Genomic DNA, 22,891 nt, shown 5'->3' with positions numbered 1-22,891 from the left:
TGCATCAGTAAAAGGGACTTTTGCATACTAGGCTCAATCAATGATAGCTGATATTCCCTATTATTTTATTTATTTATTTATTTATTTATTTATTTATTTATTTATTTATTTATTTTAATTTATTGCGGGGGGAGGTAATTAGGTTTACTTATTTATTTTTTTGATGGAAGTACTGGTGATTGAACCCAAGATCTTGTGCATGATAGGCATGCACTCTACCACTGAGCTATACCCTCCCCAGTGATAGCTGATATTCCCTGATATTGATGTTGTCAGTGCATTCCTGAGGTATAGATGGCATGTTCTCCATTTCTGCACAGCAAATTGTCCACAGATATGTGTTTCACAAGAAGCAGCCTATGAACCATATATAGACATTGTAAAATGTTAAACAGAAAGATAAGTTATCCTTCCTAGCAATCTGTTGCATATAGTCTGTTAAATGAATCAAATTTAATTTTTGTTTTGAATATTTTCTTTGATATTCCACCAGAATCTTGAGCTCAATGATGATACTGTTCTAAATGAGATAAAGTTAGCAGATAACGAACAGTTTCAGATGCCCGACCTGTGTGCTGAAGAGCTTGCTGTTATCCTTGGAGTCTGGTAAGTAATGACTTACTTGGCTACTTTGAACTCCTTGCATACTGGTTGTCTTGTGTTGTGAAAATCCTTGCTCAAGCAGGTCCTGAGAGTTCTGGATGAATAGGGAATCTCATAATGGCTTATGAAGATCAAGAATAGTTGTGCAATCAATTAAAGGATTCGAAATTAAGAATCTCAGAAATCTCTTGTAAGTTGGTATATTATTCTTCTCTTTTCCCTCATAAGCAAAATTTTTTTGGTTAGCCTTAGCTAGGAATAGACTCAATGAAATATTTAGGATTGGTGACTGTTTTGGCCTCTAAGGATATTTACATTCAAACGATAGAATTATTTTTTAATACAGTAGAACCTTGTGTGTGGTAGAAATAGTTTTTCATTTTATTTTGTTTTATTTTTCAATTTTGAAATAGTTTCAAATTTGGAAAACAGTTGCAAGAGCAAGGCGTTGCGAAGAACTTTCAAGAGTAATCTTCCAATATGATACTCTGTCACCCCTGAATAGTGTGTGTTTTCAACAAACAAGAAAGTTTTGTACATAGCCATAATACAGCTATCAAAATTAGAAAATTAACTTCCACACTTTACGATCATTTAATATTCAGACCTCCTTCAAGTTTTGCCAGTTGTCCCAATAATTTCCTTTATAGCACAGGATCCAGTCTAGAACATATGTGTAACGTTTAGTTGTCATATCTCTTCAGTTTCTGTCAATCTAGAATAGTTCTTCATTTTTGCTTGACTTTCATGATCTTGACACTTTTGAAATTTATAAGCCGGTTATTCGGTATAGTTTCCCTCAGTTTGAGTTTGTCTGATAAAAAGAATATGTAAATATATATATATATAATTAGATTCACACTCGACATCATTAGCAGGGGTATCAGACAAGTAAGGTTTTGTGGTTCTTATTGCCTCCCAGCAGGTAGAACGCAATTAAGATTTGTTCCACTACTGTTGATGTTAACTTTGATCACATTATTACACAGGCTTCTCCAATGTAAAGTTATTCTTTTTACCTTTGTAATTAATTAACACGGTATTTTAGAATATGTAAAATCCCATTTCCCATCTGGAGATTTAGCAATTTTCAAAATAGGATGTTTCACAAAGTTACAATATTGAGACTGGTTAAATTAGGAATAAGCAATTTAAGAAAGGGAGCATTTATTAAAAAATTGTCTTCTAACTCAGTAGAATTTATCTTTTTGTGTTCACCTCATAGGCTTTTATCTTCCTTACACTAACAGTAGGCTTTTATTTATACAAAAGTTAAATTCACTTCTACAGTCCTCTTTTGTTAGATTAAAAAGGATCACACATATAGAATTCTGTTTCTAAATCCAACTCATTTGTCCTATCACATTATTTGATTCCAGTGACAGAATTTATGCTTACTTCTGAAAAATTACTTGTTTCGTTCATGATACTTAGTATGTAAATGATATAAACAGCAACCAATTGCAAGCAATATTATGTGCTCAGAATTATACCACGTGCTTTCACATTAGCCCTCATTAATGTTCTAACAATCTTAGAAGTTCTTGTTTTTCTCACTTTTCAGGTGGGAAATCAGGGTTCAAATGACTAAATGACTCACTCAGAATTATAGTGTAGCAATTAGGGCTTGAATCCAGGTTTTACTGACTCAAATTCTGTTTTCCTTTATGCTATTTCTTAAAATAATTTGGCAAATTCATAATTGTCAACTCATCAGAAAACTAAATCAAACCAAATATATGTTTTCCTAGTCATTCTCTCAGTTGAAGTTTAGCTATATTGAGTTAGACTTCACAGTTGAGACAGGACTAAAAACCTAGAAAATGCTTGTCTTCAAATACTATTTTTGTCCCCAAATATGATCTTGGTAGTATCTCAATACATAGAACAGTTAAAAAGTGCTGAATGTATTTCATGGGCAATTTAAATCTTCATTGCTTGGTAGAAACCACTTGATTATATTCTGAATCTTGGAGCATCTGCTGCAATTTGTAAACCTCTGGATTAAAACATCAATGAATTGATGATCTGCGTTCACTGAGTTACTACATGGGTTGTAAACAGTGGTTTTGTGATACTGCCTGATCTCTGTCTGATCTCCATGGTTATTAGCCCCTATGAAGAGGAGACTTGGACATTGTGGGAGGCTGGGTTGTTTGGAAAGGAGACATAGGGTGAATTCTTACAGATCATGGATTGGCCAGACCATGGGGCTAGCTTCATGCCCCTTTTCTTTCATTCTTGCTCTTCACTGGCCTCCTGCTTGAGTTTGATTTTACCTGAAGACCCCACGCTAGAACTGGTCCCATGTCTCATATATCAGTATACCTGATTGCTTTTATGTAAAGTAATTGTGGGGAGGAATTTCTAAAAGTACACTGATCCTTCAGTAATTCAGACAACCAGAGTGGGGATGGTAATTCCTTTTGAATGAACAGTCTGACTTTCAGATTGCAGAGGAATACCTGCTAAGCCTAAGTCAGTAAATCATGGTGAATTGTGGTGGCCTGTTAGACTTACTGTATCATAATTATTTGTAATGAGCCTGTAGCATTTCACTTTATATACTTCATGCACTAAAGTTAGGATTGGAATTTTGTATGTGAGAGAGATGAATGTTGATCCATTTTGGATGAGGTTCTTATTGTAGAGTGACTTTTATTCTACTTATCTATCTACTTCGTTCACTTATCGGAATCATGTCTTAGAACTGAAAGGACCTTAGGGGTTAATTGGCTCATCTTGCCAATTGATACATAATTCCTTTGTGTAGTCAAACCAGTAACGTCTAAGTATGTATGTGCATGCATTGTGTGTGTGTATGTGTTTTTAATTGAGATAAAATTGAGATATAGCATTGTATTAATTTCAGGTGTACAACATTAAATGATTTCATAATTCTTTCCTTCCACTCTTTTTTTTTACCAACAGTAAAAATATGTTCATTTAACCATTATTATGTGAACATTTTATGCTTATTATAAAATCCTCCAACAACATTGAAAATTTCAAGGACATGGTACTATTTTGTGAGGTGGTACTTTCTTTTCATTCTTAATACGAGGAATATTTACATACAAAAAATTAATGTAACATATAAATGTAAGTTACATAGCGTAATAATAAAATGAACCCCCCACCCGACTTACGACCTAGAAGATTGCAGATACCACGAGCTCAGTCTGTGCTTCTTTCCCATCTGTCCTCTTGCCTCTCTTTAAAAGGTAATCACTGTCCCGAATTTTGCGTTTTGCCATTTTCTTGCCTTTTGAGAAAATTTGTTTACTCACATGTCTTTTATGCCTTTAAGTCAGTAGCTTCATCTTGTTTCTTTTTGAGCTTTATAAAAAATGCTGTCTTACAATATGTAGTCTTCTGTGATTTGCTTTCTTCTTTCACTGTTGTGTTTCATCCACGTTGTTATACATAGGAGCAGTTTACTTTGCAGTATAGCTTTTCATTGGGTGAATACTTTACAATTTATTACTTTCTTTTTTGGACATTTGAATTATTAACAGGTTTTTCCTATTATACACCATATTACTATGGGTATTTGTGTATACTTCTGGTACACCTGTTTAAGAATTTCTCTGGCCTCCGTGCTAGGCTGGAATTACTGAAGTTAGGATATGTGCATGCTCACTTTACAAAACAGTGCTCAGTTGTTTTCCAAAATGATTCGACCAAGAAGCTCCAGTTGTGCAATCGGTTAGCGTGTGGTTCTTATACAAAATGATTTGGCCAAGTCATACTTGAATCAGCAGGATCTACGAATTCCCATTGTTCTGCCTCTGTGACAAACTCTTAATCTTTGCCTGTTTCATGGTTATAGTAAATTTTCTTTGTTTGAATTTAATAAATAGGAGTCAGTGCCATAGTAATTCTTTTTACTTTCTTTGTGGAGTAGCACAGATTGGATTTCATTTTTTCTTATAAAAGAAGTTACATTAACATTAGTGCACCAGCCACAGCTTATTTGTTAGCATTTTATTACTTTTTGTGTTTATCTTTGGCACACTCATCTCTACATTTGTATATGGTACGTTAATATTGAAATATGTGCTTTCAAATATATAAAATTTTTTAAATTTTAAAAATTATACTTTTTAAAAATTATACTTCATTCATTACAACATGCCTTTTAAAAATTATACTTCATTCATTACAACATGCATTCTGGGATTAATTTGCTTTTTTTTCTTTTAATTTAAAGCACAAATTTCCAGAAGAATAACCCAGTGCATAAGTTAACTGAAGAGGAGCTGCTGGCATTTACATCAGTGAGTAATGTCTTTTTCCTTTCCGTTTCATTTCTTTTTTTTCCTTGTAAGTTATTTTGCCTCTGCTATGTTCTTGCCTCAGATTGCTCATGTTGAAACACTGCCACCTAAGGAAATTAAAGAGAAAAAAAAAATAAAACTCATCATTTTAGTTTCCAGGCTGCATATATCTTGCTGCTTATTTAGATACAAGCATTTTGCTTTGTACTTGCTTGAATTTGAGGGCAATGAGCAAATATTTCTTGTTCATTGATCCCAGGTACCGGTCCAATGTGTTGCACATAACAGGCACTAAATAAATACTTGTTGAAAGAATAAATGAAGTGACAGATCAAGAGTTTGAATCTTCACTCCAAACCCAGTAGAGTGTGTACCTCTTTCTTCTGAAATTGAGGATAATGCTACACTGATGAAATAAGGAAGAGGACGTCAGAGAGGGAGGAGCAGACCTGGGAGAGCATGGGTGATAGAATCAGAGGCAGTGTTGAGAGCGTGGGCTGCTTGTCAGATTTCCACAATGGTGAGCGGTCAGGAGGAGGGCAGTGGTGATGGTTCAGGGAATGCTCTGCTGATCTCTAGGATGGTTCCAGTGGAATAGCTGGGTAGTCACCTCACTACAGAGAAATACGGAAGGAATGGGAAAATAAAGGAAAATAAAGTTGATAGATGAAGACCACAGTTGGAGTGTAAAGGAAAGACAGAGTAACAGATGTTTGAGGATTCCCAATCAAAGAAGGCTTTTGGAGAAGAGAAAACTCACAGAGCAAGGGGTCAGTCAGTATCTTTTTAGCTTAAGGGATAACAAGAAGATAAGACATGTCTTTAATGAACACAAGTTGCTTAAGATATATCATCTTCTCAAAGGCATTTTTATTATCGTAGTTAGGAATCAAGTTAGAATTCTGGTGTTTTCTTCTTTTGGTATTTTTCAGATAAGGCAAGAACAAAGTACTCTTATCTGGTAGAAAGAAAAGCTTGCTTACTTTGTAGTGTAATAATCAACTTTGCAAATTACTGTTTTCTACATACAGTTTTGGAACTGGTTGGATGCCAATCTCTTAAGTCCTTGGTTGCCTGTTTCATTTTCCCACTTCAGTACCCTTAGAAATCTGCTGTTTTGCTTTATAGCATACGTGTGTTTCGATAACTGTGTGGAATGTCCCTAATTATTCGTTACCTGTGCTATAAGGAATTTGACAAGTAAAGTGTTAAGCATTTTTTAAAAGATATACTTAAAAAATTATTATGTACATCCCACTTATTCATTCAGCTGATGTTGGTTGAGTGCTTAGCATACACCAGGCACTGTGCTGGTTGTTGGAGATACAGCAGTAAACAGTCTTTTCCCTCTTGGAGTTTACATCAATTTGCATTCTTGTGGGGGAAATTCACAGTAGACAAAGAAATGGATATTTAATAGACATGCTCAGGAGAATAGTGTAAGGGGGTGAGAATGGGTTGGGCATGGCTGTTTTTGGCAAGATGGTAGGGGGAAGATCTCAGTGGAGGTGGTGTTGAACATGGGTCTTCCCGACATGAGACACAGGAAAGGGCACAGAGGGTCTGGAACGGTGGGGAGCTGGAGTCAGTGCGGGGAAGTGCAGAGCTGGTTGGGGACAGTCACCTAGAGTCTGTATGATAAATGATGACCAGGGTGCTTGGGTTTCTTCTGATGACTGCGGCAACAGGATGCAGTGTATGACAGGAGGTGTTCCTGCTGGCCTCTCATGGGGAGGATGGTCAGCTGTTACATCTTCTTGGGATGGACCTCGTGAGGAGTTTATTGTGTTTGCGTTCTCTGCAGTCATCCTGAAAACACATTAAAATACTCTTTAAGCAGTTATTTTTTAAAAAATTGTTTCTTCTGGGTGGGATATGTTTATTCCTTTCCTTAACCTTACTTCTTTTCTGATTTTTTAAAAAATTTCTTTTCCTGTTCTTATTCCTCTGTACAGTGAGGTACTTGTGAAGTAATTAACTCAGGTAACCTCTGCTGGTAGGTCACTCATCCCACCTAGCTGCAGTGAAGCTCGTGAACTCGGGTTTTGTACCCCCCGCCCCCACCGCCCTGGGCCTTTCTCATACATAATTCTCCTGCTCTCCTCCTCCAGCTCTTCCAAAGCAGAACTGGCCTGCGGACTGATCTCTTTTTGCAGGAAAGCTGTTCGGTGACAGTGTTTCCTAGTGCTAGGCCTCACTCTTCTACTTCTAATCCCAAGTAAATCTTTAATCGGTAAGAAGTAAGGCAAGGAACTTACATGTGAGGAGGGCTTTTCGGAGCCGCGTGCATCCTTTGGGATGTGCACCATCCATTCCTTTTTTTAATCCTAAAGGAAGCATACAGAATACAGCAGAAAAACCCAAATCAGCCCTTATCAGTCCTTCCTCTTAACCCTTCTTTGTGCATGATCCTGAAACGGGTAATAAGGTGCATTAGAAGTGGCCCCTGGTTTCAATGAAGAATTTCACTGAAGTTTATATCCTATATAATGATATATCTTGTACATAAATATGTTTTATTTATAACGTGTCTGACTCCAAAGGAGCAGTTGAGGCAAGGGGGACCACTTTTAGGTACTACCTGCTTCTGAACTTTCTTTTAACAAGGATCAAATTTGGGCTTATTGTGATTATTTATGTATATGTCTTATCTTTCCTATAAGACTATAAACTCCCAGTTTTAAAGTCTGGTCTCTGTTCTTCTCTGGGTTTTCTCTAAGGCCTACTACAGTGCACCAGTACTGTGCTCACAGTTGTTGCTCAAGAAACCTGTGCAGAATATGGGAATGACTGAAGTACACTAGAACCCGGAGTAGGACTTGTGTCTGCCCCAGGCTTGGTGCTGCATTGCTCCACTTAGTTCTGAAATCTGGGGAGTACTACTCCCCGGGGTACTACCGGTGTATCTTACCTGGTGGAAAGGATAACCTCCTGTTTAAAATACATCTTCTGTAAAATGAGGGAAAGAATGGTGTATCCCTCCCTTGGCACTGAAGATTTGTTTTCAGGATCAAATTACAGAATGTAGATGAAAATATTTCGGAGTAGGTAGAGACTGGTGCACCCGTGGCATTCAGTGGTGAGTCAGGTTATCTGGTTACTAGGGTGTAGGAGAGCATTACTATTTACAAGGAATAGGAATTCCTAATTGGATAAGACCTGTTTTTGGCTGTTGATGTGGGAGGGAAGGGAGTAGCCAGGAAAGAAGCAGCATCTTCTTCCTTGCTGGGCGTCCATTTCCCTGCTCTGGCTGCAGCGTGGTGGCCAGGGTCTTGATTTCTGTACTGTTGAAGCTATGAGGTTCTTCCTCTGTTAATAGAAGGGCAAGTACAGTAGAAATCTTACTACTCCTACCAGAGTATTGTGAGCACTTGGAGGGATAGGAACCACAGTTATTGGACATTTGATAAATACTTACTGAATTAACAAATGAATGGCTTATCGGTCCTGAATTTCCTTCGCGTTTGTTCAGCTGTCCTAAAGTTTACTAAAACAATGGTGAACTCTCTTTTTCGGAAGGATTTTCGCCAGTGTTTTCAGGTTGGTGTAGCTTGTTGAAATACACGTGAGGTATGTTGGGAAAATGTTTTGATTCAGCAATGTCAGAAGATTGTCCTAAAAGGAATACTTTTTTTTTTTTTTTAACATTGTCATTATGTCATGCTATTCCTGCGATAGTCTATCCTCACATTTCAGGAAACCTGAATGAGTCATAGTAAAAATGACTAATATTGTTTTAGAGAGCCATTTATGTTGTATCGGCTTGATAATTTAAAATTAGCTGTGTTATCTACTTTATTTCCTTTCAGATGAGCCAAGTCAGTGACATTCAGTAATGCTTTTAATTTCCTTTCATTGTTGAAAATGGGAACAATTTAGTTAATTCATACAGGTGTTTCAGTTTTCATTGGCAAAAGTTCTGCTTAAGTGTGAATTGATACTGGCAGCCTGCCTTCTGTCTGCCTGAAGCCCCAAGGTCTCTGTAAATGAAAAAAGGAAAAAGACCTTTGGAAGTTATTCATTATATTATATGTATTTTCTCTTTCTGCTATTAATTTTAAAGCTATTTAATGCATACTTATCTGTGCACTTGAAATAGTTTGCTAACCATTTTTACAGATTAAGATAATACTATTTTTTTTCTTCTAAGGCATAATTATTTCTTTTTTGGGGGGGTGGGGGAGGAGGTAATTTGTTTGTTTGTTTATTTATTTATTTATTTATTTATTTATTTATATGGAGGTACTGGGGATTGAACCCAGGACCCTTGTGCATGCTAAGCACGGACTCTACCACTGAGCTATACCCTCCCCTGACTTACTAGTTTTGATTTTCTTAAGATAGGCAATGTAACTTTGCGAGAAAGCAATGATACTTCTGATATTTGTCTTAGCATTGCATGATGACATGTCTATATTAAGCAGTATAATGCAGGATTTTGATTTTCTTTTTGGTTTGAATACGTGTCTCCCCAAATGTTACTCATGCATTTTAATTTAACAGGCATTCATTGGTAATGAACCTTGTAGCTATCTCTTTGGTAATAACTTGGAAACTTTTAAAGAAGCAGGAGTTGAGTATGTTTTATTTCAGTTTGTGGGTTAATTGTTATTAAGTAGAGGCTTAATAAATATTTTCTGACTGGAGTTGGACTAGGTCACGTGTATATATCTTATTTCAAGAATAGACAGAGAAAAAAATGAGAAATAGGATTTGTGGGATCTTACACGGCTTTTTTCTTACCACCACCTACTTTGGTAACTGCTAGACTTTCCTCTTAGTTTACCATGGCTTAAAGTTAATGCTTACTTGTGGGTATATTTCCAGCCATATTGGAGTAACTGGTTCTGTATTTGAACTCTCATTGTAAACAACTACAAAACTGGACAAAATACAGGAAATAGAAGTGTAGTAAAAGGATAATAAGTCACAATCAAATAGTGTTTATCTCAGGAATACAAAATTGGTTTAACATTAAACAATCAGTGTTATTCATCTTATTAATATAGTAAAGGAGAAAAGCTGAATGATTATCACATTATATTTATTTCAGCATTAGAAAAAAATTCAATACCCTTTCATTATAAAGACTTAGTAAACCAGGAATAGAAGGGAATGTCATCCTGATAAAGAGTATTTATGAAAAATTCAGAGTTAAAATCAGTATTGATGAAAAACAGTTTTTTCCCCTAAGGTCAGGAAAATGGAACTTCTGTTTTTCATTGAACTAGAAATCCCAGCTAGTGCAATAAGATATGAAGAAGATTCAAAAGGTATGCAGATTGGAAAGAAATATGTAAAATTATCACTACGCATAGACAACACAATTCTATACTTAGGAAACTCTAAAAGCAAGGTCTGAGAATCTAAGGTCAATATTTATAAAGTCAGTTGTGTTTATATATACTAGCAATGAATAATTGGGAAAGTAATTTTAAAACCACTTACAATAGCATAAAACATCAAATGTTTAGTGATAAATTTAACTGAAGTGTAAGACCTGTACACTAAAAATGACATATTTCTGGGAGAAGTTGAAGAAGATCTAAATAAATGGACAGACTCACCATGTTCATGGATTAGAAGGCTTAATATTGTTGGATTGACAAAGTTCTTCCAAAACTGAGCTATAAATTAAATCCAATAGCAATCAGAATTCAGGAGAAGCACCCCCCCCCTTTTTTTTTTTTTTGCAGAAATTGACAAGCCAATTTTAAAGTTTTTTTTGGAGTATTTCTGCTTCTGTGATTGCTAAGTAAGCTCTTTGGAACCATCCTTCTGCAGATGGAAATTACAGACTGTGGACAAAACACACAAAAACCTGACTACCTGATGACCCTGGGATGTGTGAATGACCATTAAGAGCATGAAAGATGGTTAATATCACTAGTTATCGGGCAAATGCAAATTAAAACCACAATAATATAGCAGTATACACTTAAAAGATACATTACTATACAGGGTAGTTGGAATTCTCATACATTGTAAATGTAATGTGACATAAAATGGCACAACCGCTTTGGAACACAGTTTGGCATTTTATCATACAGTTAATCATCAATTCCACCTGCAGGTATTTATGAGAAATGAAAGTATATGGCTCCACAAAGACTTGTATAGAAATGTTCATAGCTGTTTAATCCATCATAGCTTAAAACTGGACTCAAATGTTCATCCACAAGTAAAGGATGAATTGCAGCATATCCATCTTGACATAAAACTATACAGAAAATGAGCAAAGCCCATCGTCTCGTGTCGAGATAACCATTGTTACTTTGGATTGAAGATAGAAGCAGGCTCCCTGGACCCCACTCAGGCTACCTCTCAACTTCAATCTCCCTGTGTCTCTTACTGGGTTTCAACCTCGTCTTACCCCGTATTGTCTTTCGTAGCAAAGGAAACAGGGAAGAGTTATGAAATAAACTTAAAAACATGGCTTAAAATAAGAGGAAGAAGGGGGACTCGTGGACCAGAGAGCAGAGGTTTTCACAGTGTTAAGACACTGCTATTCTCACAAGAGGTAGAGGAGGTATCTCAAGAGTCCGCAGACCGGACTTAAGTGCATACGTATATGCATAGACGCGCACAGAGAAGTCAGCAGCTAGAGTCAGGACCTGCAGTGAGAGGCCTGAGCTGAGGCCTTGGCCGGCAGCTGTGAGGGACGGAGTTGCCTGAAGTAATAGCACATTCAGAACTTTCCACTGAGCTAAGCCCCTCAAGCAAGTCTGAAGTGATCTTGAATTTATAGTGTTGCTTGGCTGTGGTGGCAGAAACCAGTCTCTAGAGGAAAACATCGATCCCAAATTAAAATTGAGCAGTGAGCTCACAATTAAAGATCAACAAATGGAAGAGAAGGCAAGCCACCGTGGCTGAAAGTTCACGAACAGCAGATGAAAGGACAAATTACAGTTTTCTCATTCATAATGTAGAACAGCTATGTGGGAAATGTTTAAAGAAGTAAAGGATGTAATCACAAAGATAGCCCGACAACTTCTGTTAGTTAGTAGACGTTTATGATTTGAGAGGGAAAAAAGTAACTTCTAGAAATAACTTGAAATTAAAAAGCAGAATTTAAAAAGATGTCATCTATGCTTATCCACATCAGAGAGATATCAGGAAACACCCAAAGGTGTGTATAGGAGGTGTTCTAGAAATTCCAGTCCTGGAAGTATACCTAAAAAAACAAGTCATCTTCATCAGTGGACATGCATTTAATAACTGCAGTGTTTGTAATGGGAAACAAACTGTAAACAACCTAAATGTTTGTTGACAGAAGGAAGGATAAATTGTGGTATCCTATCACAAGTGTGAAATAGTGAAGTGAAAATAAAAGAACTACAGCTATAAATAACAACGTGGATGAGTTTTATAAATGTAGAGCTAAGTTAAAAAGCAGTCCCAGCAGATTCACAGGTGTTTATATTATACTTTATAAGTTACATTTTAGTTACTTTTAATCTTCCATGTATATCAAAAAATAAAATCTAAAGACTATTTTGGGCAATAGCAAGATCATTTAAATGTTATTTGATAAACCATTTTAAGGAATAAGCAGTACGTCATTACGTACATTTTACTTTTAAAGTGAATCTTACTTGGGGGGAGGGTATGCTCAAGTGGTAGAGCGCATGCTCAGCATGCAGAAGGCCCTGAGTTCAGTCCCCAGCACCTGCATTAAAAATAAATAAATAAACCTAATTACTGTCCCACCCCTAAAAATAAAATAAATAAAGTGAATCTTATTGTTCATTAGGCTGGTGAGAAGCAGAATCGATGATGATGGACAGCATTAATATGAGGTAAAGGAAAAAAAACTTTCAGAAAGAAAAGCTCCTTAGTGGGGCTTACCGTCCCCAGATAGGAGAGATATATGGGGCTTAGAGCTAAGATGGTAATACACTTGATATTAAGGAGTTTTGTTCAAACTCATAGCCTTGTGCTTCTGCTTTTGGCAGAAACTCTTAGGCTTTTTGACATTACGAATTAATATGGTGTTAAAGGATGAAAATTTTAGTTCGAAAACAATGTATATGTTTGAAATAGGTCTGCTTTTCCGTGTTAAAGGTACATCTGGTCGTACTGATGAACTGGCATCTCCAGAAAGCAGATCTTTCTTTTTTGACGCAAATAAATGACCATCAGCTTGAGCTCTTTGATGTCTGCTTTCTTTAGAAAATTTGCAGCATAGGGGAAAGAGCTTTGAGAGTGTTGTAATAGCAGGAGATCCAGAATCTCAGGATTTGCCAAGCACGTGACTAGATATTGTAGAAGAAATCGAGGTATAAAACATGACTTGCCTTCATGGAATTTTTAATTTACCCAAGATCAGATAAGCTTATGAAAATGTAATTAACAATACCAGGCAATTTAAACTACAAATTAATAGCACAGATAAATCAATCTCCTAACTGCTTAGAAAAGAAGAAAACATTTAGAACAGAGCAGTCAAAGAAGGCTTTGTTCACTAAGGGAGGACTAGTCGGGCCTTGAAAGATAGATGAGATCTAGATGGAGCGATATCGTGAGCAGAGGCAGGGAGATGGCCGAGTGTGAGCTGCACTGGGTTCATCTGGCTGTGTTGCAAGGTTTGTTTAGGGCAGTAGTAAGACTTGGGGGAAAACTAGTTTTGAGACAGATTTTAAATGGTCTACGGAGCAAGGACAGGGAATTTAGACTGCCACTTCTACTGTGAGTAGTTTATAGACCACATTTGGAATTTAAACTTACTGTCATTTGGTACTGATGTTAACAATGAATGCTCTTTTAAATAGCTTGTTAAGAAGAGGGAATAGTTTTGCTTTTTATAGTATTTCTTTGTTCCTTGCTTTCATAAGGTCAGCCTGACCTGGGTGGGCGTCGTTTGATTTGGCTTCAGTGTAGCCAGTTATGCTCCGGCAGGAGACCTATGAGTTGCTTTGATTTATGTGTGGAAAAAGCCACTATCTGAAAGCTCCTTCGTTCTCAAAGGCACAGACTGCATGTCTGTCATATAAAGGGTCCGAGTGACCTCTGGAAGAAGAGGATTTGAAATGTACAGCGATAAGTATGAAGAGAAATTTGTTTTTAATAGAAATAACACCCTGGATCCTCTTTGATGTTGTTACAGAATTTTCTTTGCCACTTTCCTGGGAATGAGGGCAGTGTTGCATATGCTGGGAAACTGTTAACAAAATAAAGACATGCCTCTCTATATAGTGTGTCATAATATTCAAATTTACTTTTTAGTGTGAGTTAAAGTGGTATTCACTGACTTTTTCATAGCAAGCAATTAATGGCTTTTCCTCAGGTTTTGTTTTATTACAGCCCCTTTTTCACTCTGACCCCACGCCGCTGCTCAGGTGGTATATCTTAAAGAGGGAAACTTTGGGGAGGGTATAACTCAGTGATAGAGTGTGTACCTAGCATGCACAAGGTCCTGGGTTCAATCCCCAGTACCTCCACTAAAAAAAAAAAGTAAATAAGCATAATTACCCACCCCCCCAAAAAAAAACCTGAAAAAAAAAACCACGGGGGAAACTCCTACCAAGGCGTGCAGAGCTGTCTCCCTTTTGCTCTCAAGGTATCTTAACATTCCTTATCAAAAACTGCTGCAGTGGATTGATTCTTTACCTTAAAAAACATTCTAACTGTAAATAAGAGTTTATTTCAACTTCCACAACCACAGTAAAAATATTGATGTGTGTATGAAAAATTATACACTTGTCAAAGCCTGCTGACTCATTGAGCCACCTTTTAGAGTTTTGCTCAATGAGATTTGAGAAATGAGAGAACTCTTCTTAAAAGAGACACACAAATGTTACCACTCACTTTTAGGTGGTTTCTGGCCTTGGCCCTGGTGTGTGAAAGTGGTGGAAATGGCATCTCACATACAAATACACGATTGCAAGTAGCACGGTTTTCCTCAGCATGGTCCTCATTCTCAAAGTACTGCTAGTTGAACACACTAATTTTTTCTTTTTTCTCTTTTTAATTGAAATATAGTCAGTCTACAATATATCAGTTTCTGGTGTACAGCATAATGTTTCAGTCATACATACACATATGTATATTTGTTTTCATATTACTTTTCATTATAGGTTATTTATCTGTTTTATATATAGTAGTTAGTATTTGCAAATCTTGAACTCCCAATTTATCCCTTCCCACTTCCTTTCCCCCTGGTAACTGTAAGTTTGTTTACTATATCTGTGAGTCTCTTTCTGTTTTATAGATAAGTTCATTTGTGCCTTTCTTTTTTTTTTTTTTTTTTTTTTTTTTAAGATTCCATAGATGAATATCATGGTATTATCCATTCTCTTTCTGGCTTACTTCACATGGAGTGATGGTCTCCGGGTCCATCCATGTTGCTGCAAATGGCATTATTTTAGTCTTTGTTATGGCTGAGTAGTATTCTAGTGTGTGTGTGTGTGTGTGTGTGTGTACACATATATATACATACACACATATACCACAGCTTCTTTATCCATTCGTCCATCAATGGACATTTAGGTTGTTTCCATGTCTTGGCTATTATAAGTACTGCTGCTATAAACACTGGGGTACATTTCAAATTAGTTTCTTTCAGTTGTATGCCCAGGAGTGGGATTGCTGGATCATATGGTAAGTCTAATTTTAGTTTTTTGAGGAATTTCCATACTGTTTTCCATAATGGCTGTACCAAACTACATTCCCACCAACAGCACTAAATTTCTCAAGTGTCTGTATTTTAACTGGAGTTTTAGCCAGTACTCAATTTAGTGAGCTGATGTTTCATCAAATTGCTTTAGTTAATAGACTCCAGGTAAAAATAAATGGACTTTAAAAAGATAGCATTTGCAACTGCATGATTCCACTTATATGAGGTAGAGTAGCCAAAGTCATAGAAACAGAAAGTAGCTTGATGGTTGCAGGGGGGTGGGGCAGGGATGATGGGGAATCGTTGTTTAATGGGATAGAGTTTCAGTTGCAAAATGAGAAGAGTTCTAGAGATTGGTTGCACAACAGTGTAAATGTTCTTAACATAACTGAACTGTACACTTAAAAATGGTCAAGATGGTACATTTTATGTTATATGTATCGTACCATAATTTTAAAAATTAAAAAGAGGGGAAGAAATAGCACCTGCAATCATGTTACAAAACATCAGATTCCTAGGAGTGAGTCTATCAAAGGACTTACAGCCCCTCCATACTAAAGTCTACAAAACATTATTAAGAGAAATTAGGGAAGACCTAAATAGAGGGGCACACTATGTTCATGGAGGACCCAGTATTTTAAAATTTCAAGTCTCCTCAAATTAACCTACATTATCAGTGCAATCCCTAACAAAATCCCAGCACCTTGATTTTTGTTATTTTTGTTTTTATTGTTGCTGCTGTTGTTTTTTTGGTTTTGTGGAACTCAAGGTGACTTTAAAATTCATATGGAAATGCAGAAGGCTAGAAATAGCTAAGGCAGTCATGAAGAACAGGATTGCAGTACTTACATTGGCAGATACCAAGACTTATTATAAAACTATCAGTTACGAAAGAGCTTACCATATTGTGGTCCTTGGACTGGCAGCATCAGCATCACCTGGGAGCTCGTTAGAAATGGAATTTCTCTGGATCCACTTCAAACCCTGTTGAATCAGAATCTCCAGGGTTGGGGCCAAGGAGTGTGTGTTTTAACAATCTCTCTAGGTTATTCTTATATGCTTTAAAGTTTGAGAAACACTGAATTAAGACATTTTGACATGAGGAAATAGAAACTAACCAGTGGAACAGATAGTCCAAAAACACAGCCGTGCATACACAGTTCATCTGACTTATGTCAAAGTTGGCATTGCAGTGCAATGGGGAAAGGGGGGGCTTTTCAATAAATAGTACTAGGTGATTTATATCCATATGGGGAAAAAGCTATCTTAACCCCTATATCATACTAGATACAAAAATCAATTCCAGATTGAATATATGGAAGTGAAATGCAAAATTAAGACTTTTAGAGGAAAAATATACAAGATCATCTTTGAGAGCTTAATAGGACAGTCAAAAAGGACAATAAGCTCTAACCATAAAACAGAAAATGGTAAACTGGATTATTATTAATATAAGGTTTTGAAAATCAAAAGATACCATTAATATTTGTTAAGCACTTAGACCAGACCTTGCAAACACAAGTATGTGTTGTACTTGTCAGGTAAGAATAATAATATATTACCCTCCTCCAACAAAAAGACAAAAGATGTGTGTCCAGGAAGTATAAAGAATACTTAACAAAGTATCAAAAAAAATTTTGACAACCCAGTAGAAAATAACAGCCAAAGGACTTCAGTAGGTACTTAATAGAGGCATTAAAATGGTCATTAACATATTAAAAGGCCCTCAACTTTATTAGTTATTAGAGAAATGCAAAGTCGTTAGTGAATTGCAAATTAAAACCATAATGGAATACTACTAAATACCCACCAGAATGGCTAAAATGCAAAAAATAGACAATATTGGGTGTTGCAAGGATACAAGGCAACAAGAACTCTCCAGTGTTTCTAATGAGTGTAAAGTCGAGTAACCTTTTAGAAAATTGGTAGGATCCAGGGACACTAAATACTCTGTGACTTAACATTTTCACTCCTCAGTATATGTCCAGCAGAAATACTTGTACGTGTTCAACTAAAGAACCTGTCCTAGAATGTGCATGATTCTGATGGAACATCTAGAGTGTTCACAGCACATTTATAATAACCCTAGATTGGAAACTACCTCAATGTCTTAACAGTATAATGGTTAAATAAATTGTATATTACAATGAAATATTATTCAGTAAAATGAACATTCTACAACTATATTTAACTGTGGGGATGAATCTTTCAAACATAATGTTGAGCAAAAGAAGCCAGATACAAGAGTATTCTGTGATTACATGCAGACTGACTAATGGTGTTAGAAGTCAGGATAGTGGTTACCCTTGGCAGGGGGTCAGGGAAGTGACCAAAACAGAGAACAAGGGGGACACAGGGATGCTAGTAGTGTTTCTTGACCTGGGTGCTGATTACAAGGGTCTGTTCAGTTTGTAAAAATTTATTGTGTATGTTTCCATATGTAGATAATGGTTTAGTAAAATGAAAAATTGTACCTAGTAGCTATTTCTTTGCCACATAGAACTGAAAATTCATGGAAAGAGTCACATAAGACATTGATGTTCATGGTCAGATGAGTTGCAATGGCCATTCTTTCAATGTTCTGAAAGACCAGTATCTTTAAGAAAATGAATGTTAATAGAGTACCTTTTCTCAGCACATTTAAGCCAAATTAGAATTTCCTATACAAAAATAATTTCTTTGTGACTATTAATAAATTTCGTCCAATTTCTTTTTAAACAATTTTTTTAATTATTAATTTTTTTGAGGGGGCGGTAGTTAGAGTTATTCATCTATTTAATGGAGGTGCTGGGGCTTGAACCCAGGACCTTGTGCATGTTAGGCATGTACTCTCCCACTGAGCTATACCCTCCATCTTTAGTCCAATTTCTTGTATGGATGTATTAAGTTCATTTACATGTTTGAATATATCTTCCATATAGTCCAGGTGAAGATAAACTATGAAATTCTAAATTTATTATCTACATTAGTGCTTTGCTTAGGAAGACTGATTTATTTCTTTGAGCCTGTCAATGAGAGAGCAATAAGATGCAGAGTGACCTACTCATTTTTATAGGAAAAAAGTGACAGTTTCTTGCAAAAAGCACAAAAGCGTCAATCACAGCTTATTCTCACAGCAAACTTGCTGTGTATCTAGGTAATTCTGTATGTTTTTGTGTATCTTAATGAAAACAAATGTTACAATTATGGTTGTAAAGAGTTCTCTTGTACAAGTGAGATACAGTACACTGTAATAATGGGCAACCAGCTGTTTTCAAGTTAATGCTGTCTGAACATTTCACCAAATACCAGGATGGGGTTGCGAGATACCTGAGGTCTACAAGGACATGGTTTAAATATAGTAGGACACCAATTGGTTTATGTTACTTTGGAAGAATTCTAATAAACTGAATATTTATGTAAGAGAAAAGCTTATTGCTGGGTAAAGCTGCTGTTTGCCAGAACACATAGCTAGCTTGTATCAGGCATTTTAGATTTTAAGATAATTAACATCAATACCTTTTTATGCGTGACTGCTAAGCCCTGGCAGGTAGAGGGGTGCCATAAGGCTTAGGTAGAGTGGTCACAGCTTAATTTGTGTTTTGGGTGATTTACCTCTTAAGGGAGTTGGCAGACTGTGTGCCTTGAGAAAGGTGGCAGCTTGCTCCACTAGGGGGTGAATAAATCCTGGTTAGTTCTGGATTAGTCATTGTATTTCCCTTAGAACAAGAAGCTAACTCTCCTGTTACCAGCTTTTTAGTAATTTCTGTTATTTCAGGCCAGTTTTAGATAAAAATATTCAGAAATTTATAGAGCATTTCTGAGAAATGAGTGAATTGTTGGAAGCAAATTATAGATTTTAAGAATTAGCAACATCTAGTATTTTATATCTTCATAAAAGTGTGTTCTTTAGGGCTAAATAGAAGATGAGATGATTAAAAATAGTGTTCACTGTAATTTAATTATATGTAGAGACATAGCAGAACCTTTTCCTGTACTAAAATAACCCACCTTTTGGGAGACAAATTCTGAACTTTGAAAGATCTTGAATATGCATTCAAAATATTATTTTGTGAGTGGCTTAAAAAAAGGCAATGAAATATTAGTTTGAGCATAGTTGTATTTTTATCTTATGTTTTCTAAGTCTTTAGTGACACTGAACTTGAGTGTAAGATTGCTGTCTTTTTAAGGACTTTATAAGTAATGATTTTGTAAAATATTTGCTTTTTTATTGTCATAGAATATTCATAACATAAACTTACCATTGTAACATTTTTTAAGTATATAGTTCAGTGGCGCTAAGGACATTCATATTGTCATACAGTCATCACCACTGTCCATCTCCAGGACTTTTTTTTAATCATCCCAAACTGAACCTCTGTATCCCTTAAACTCTAACTCTCCTTTCTCACCTCTCCCTTAGCCTCTGGCAACCACCGTTCTACTTTCTGTGTCTATGCATTTCACTATTTTAAGTACCTTATATATGTGGAATAAAATACTTGTCCTTTTATGATTGCCTTATTTCCCTTAGGATAATGTCTTCAAGGTTCATCTGTGTTGTAGCATGTATCAGAACCTCCTTCCTTTTTAAGGCTGAGTAATATTCCATGGTATTTATATACCACATTTTGTTTATCCATTTATCCTTCGATGAATTTTTTTTCTTTGGGTTGTTTCTGCCTTTTAGTTATTATGAGTAATGCTACTATGAACATTGAAATGCACATATATGAGTCCTTGCTTTTGGTTTGGGCATATATCCAGAAATGAAATTGCTAGGTCATATGGTACTCCTATGTGTAATTTTTTGAGGATGCTTTTTTCAGTGGCCAGACTTACTTACTCCGTACGGAGATACCAAAAAGTATCTGCCATGGACATAGAACAGTCAACAAAATTTCACAATTTACCAGTCTCTGATATATTTTGGGTTTTGCTCACATATATAACTGGTAGCTAGAATTCTAGGCTAGTAAAAGATTATATCAGTTTGTTTAGGTACTATATATTCACTTATTGCCTCTTATCAAAGCAGAAACTCAGTGCTTATTTAAAACTTCTTCTATGTAAGACATCTCACTATTCTGATCTGAGGCAAAATTTGGTAATTGTCAATACCTTCCCTTATTTTACTAGTTTTTAGCACCTGAGAAATTTATATGTCCTTAAGTACTTTTCTCTCTTATACTTTTATTGACCAGTAAAGAACTTTAGTTGACTTTAAATAACCTGTTTGCAGGGTGTTTTGGTGACTATGAAGTCTATAAGAATTATAATCAAATAATGTTAATTAAAAATATAACCAAACAAAGATGAACTCAGGAATTCATGTCATTATTTTCCCTTCATTATTGCAGAATTTTGGAGGTGGGGTAAGTTTTGGTCATCTTTTAGTCCAACTTTTTTCTTTTTATAGATAAGATGTCTTAGTCCTAGAGAAGTTATTTATCTACTTATTTAAGGACATATAGATAATAGCTGGGAAGATAGAGGAACCCAAGTTGGTTTTGGAAAGATTCACATTAATTTGAGATTTTTACAAAGTTAATGAATTATTTAAAACCTTACTATTATTTGATGTTAAAAAAGGGATCTTATTAAAAAATTTTTTTATAGCTGAAAGAAACCTTAGAGACCATCAAATCAAATCTCAACAGTATGTAGATGAGGAAAAAGAGGCCTAAAGATGGTCAAGACCTTTCCCAAGGGTTATGCAGCTCATGGGCAGAGATCCTGGTCTAGAACCCAGTTCTTTTTGTTTTCAGTACGTTTTTCCCTCTTTCCCAGTCCTCTTATTTAAAAATGTTTTGTGTGTCACAATTTAGGAATGACTTATTTTCAAAAAGCTTGTGAGCTTATGCTCTTTGTCATTTGGAACATTTTGTTGTAAAGAAAAAATACTATAAAGCAGTGATGAAGCTTCTGAGCTGCCTCACCGGACAGTAATGAAAGTATCATTTCATGATACATAGTTGTTATTTACAGTGTTGTGTGCCCTTGGGAGAGCATGTTCCCAATTCTATCCAGGGAACGCCAGGGAAAAAAAACCTATCGTGTGATTTTCATACATGTTAGTCACTATGAATTTGCATTTCTGTTTCAAAAGAAATGTTTTTGTACACCTCTGCCCCTCTGTAAAAGAGGACAAAGAAAAGGCCCTTTCTCTGTCCCTTTCTTTATCTCTCTGAGCCCCTGCAGTGTGCCAGGCCACACAGAAGGCACTGGCGGACCAAACAGCTAGGGCCTCTGCCCTGAGGGATCCAAACTTGATGCAGTGACAATCGCTGGGTAGAGGTGGAGTCGGAAGACTGTGACAGAGCCAGCAGAAGGCGGTGGGTGGTCATTCTCATGTCCTAAATTGACTGGAAGTGAGAGCAGTGACCCCCGTTTGGGGACACGCTGGAGACTGGGTCAGCTCCGCTCACTGTCTGCATGGAGCAGAGCCCGAGTCCTCACCAGCTGGGCTTCGTAGTTCCCTTGGGGCTCTCTCCCCTGGCTGTGCTTGCTCAACCGCGAGACTGGAAATTCTATAAAAATAGAATTTCCTTCATAAGTCAGTAGAGCGTTACAGCACATAAGTCCTGTTTCACTTTCTTTTCCTTACCTGATGTCCCAGTATGACGGATTCTGACCTCGTGGGCAGCGGTGTTTTGTAACTTATATTAAACCCAGTCTATCTGCAGTTCCCTCCTTTTAGAAAGACTTTCCCAAGTCTGTATATCTCCCAACCAAACAAATATAAGATAAATGCATTCTTCAGTGATACCATTATCCAGTCAGTTCCTTCTGTAAAGCTTTTCAAATGTCTGTTTTTCAGATTGCATTTTACTTTCAATGTTTCATGAGACTGTTTTGCTTGACCCTCACATAAAAGTCTCAGGCAAACTCTTGTTCTCATGCCAGCGTAGAAAACAGTCTTACTGGTAGTTTTTCCTAGGAAAATATCTCCCTGCTTTGGCGTGCAAACCCTTTAAAGCCGAGCTTTAGCTGACAGGCCTGGTCTGTGCTGATCTGTGTACCGTGACCGTTACTGGTAGAGTGACCATGTGGTTGGGAGCTGTGGGGGAGGGAAAAGTTTTCCTCGACCCTGTTAGGGTCCCTGGCTGGGTCTGAAAGTTAAACTGACAAAGACAGATTAACAAGAGAAAAGCACCCAAATTTATTTAATATAGGTTTTGTGTGACATGGGGTCTCATAAGGAAATGAAGACTGAAGAAACGGTTAAAGCTGAGTATTTTTGTGTTAGGTGTGATGAAGTCATGGAGGAATATGGCAGGTCAAAGGAAAGTGCAGTAAACTGGGGGAAACTTAGTAAGGTTTGCTTGTTGGGATTCTGCTCAGTGTCCCTTTGTCTTCAGAGAAAGGGATGCTCCGGATGTAGGGAGGGCACCTCTCAGGTTGACGGTTTTAT

At 36.5% G+C, this 22,891-nt stretch overlaps 1 protein-coding gene across 2 annotated transcripts in view; it reads left to right on the top strand.

Moving 5' to 3' along the window:
• Window positions 1–22,891, top strand: part of TTC27 (tetratricopeptide repeat domain 27) — a 143,992-nt gene that overhangs the window by 31,137 nt on the left and 89,964 nt on the right. For both annotated transcript variants that reach the window (XM_010987780.3, XM_064494607.1), the window contains exons 8-9: window positions 494–606; window positions 4,817–4,883. In XM_010987780.3, coding sequence (XP_010986082.2) covers window positions 494–606; window positions 4,817–4,883 — 180 coding nt within the window. The remainder of the gene's footprint in view (window positions 1–493; window positions 607–4,816; window positions 4,884–22,891) is intronic.

The sequence above is a fragment of the Camelus dromedarius genome, chromosome 15 (assembly GCF_036321535.1).
Source record: "Camelus dromedarius isolate mCamDro1 chromosome 15, mCamDro1.pat, whole genome shotgun sequence".
Taxonomy (NCBI): Eukaryota; Metazoa; Chordata; class Mammalia; order Artiodactyla; family Camelidae; genus Camelus; species Camelus dromedarius.
Note: the sequence above shows the minus strand (reverse complement) of the source record. Positions and strands in the feature narration are given on the sequence as shown.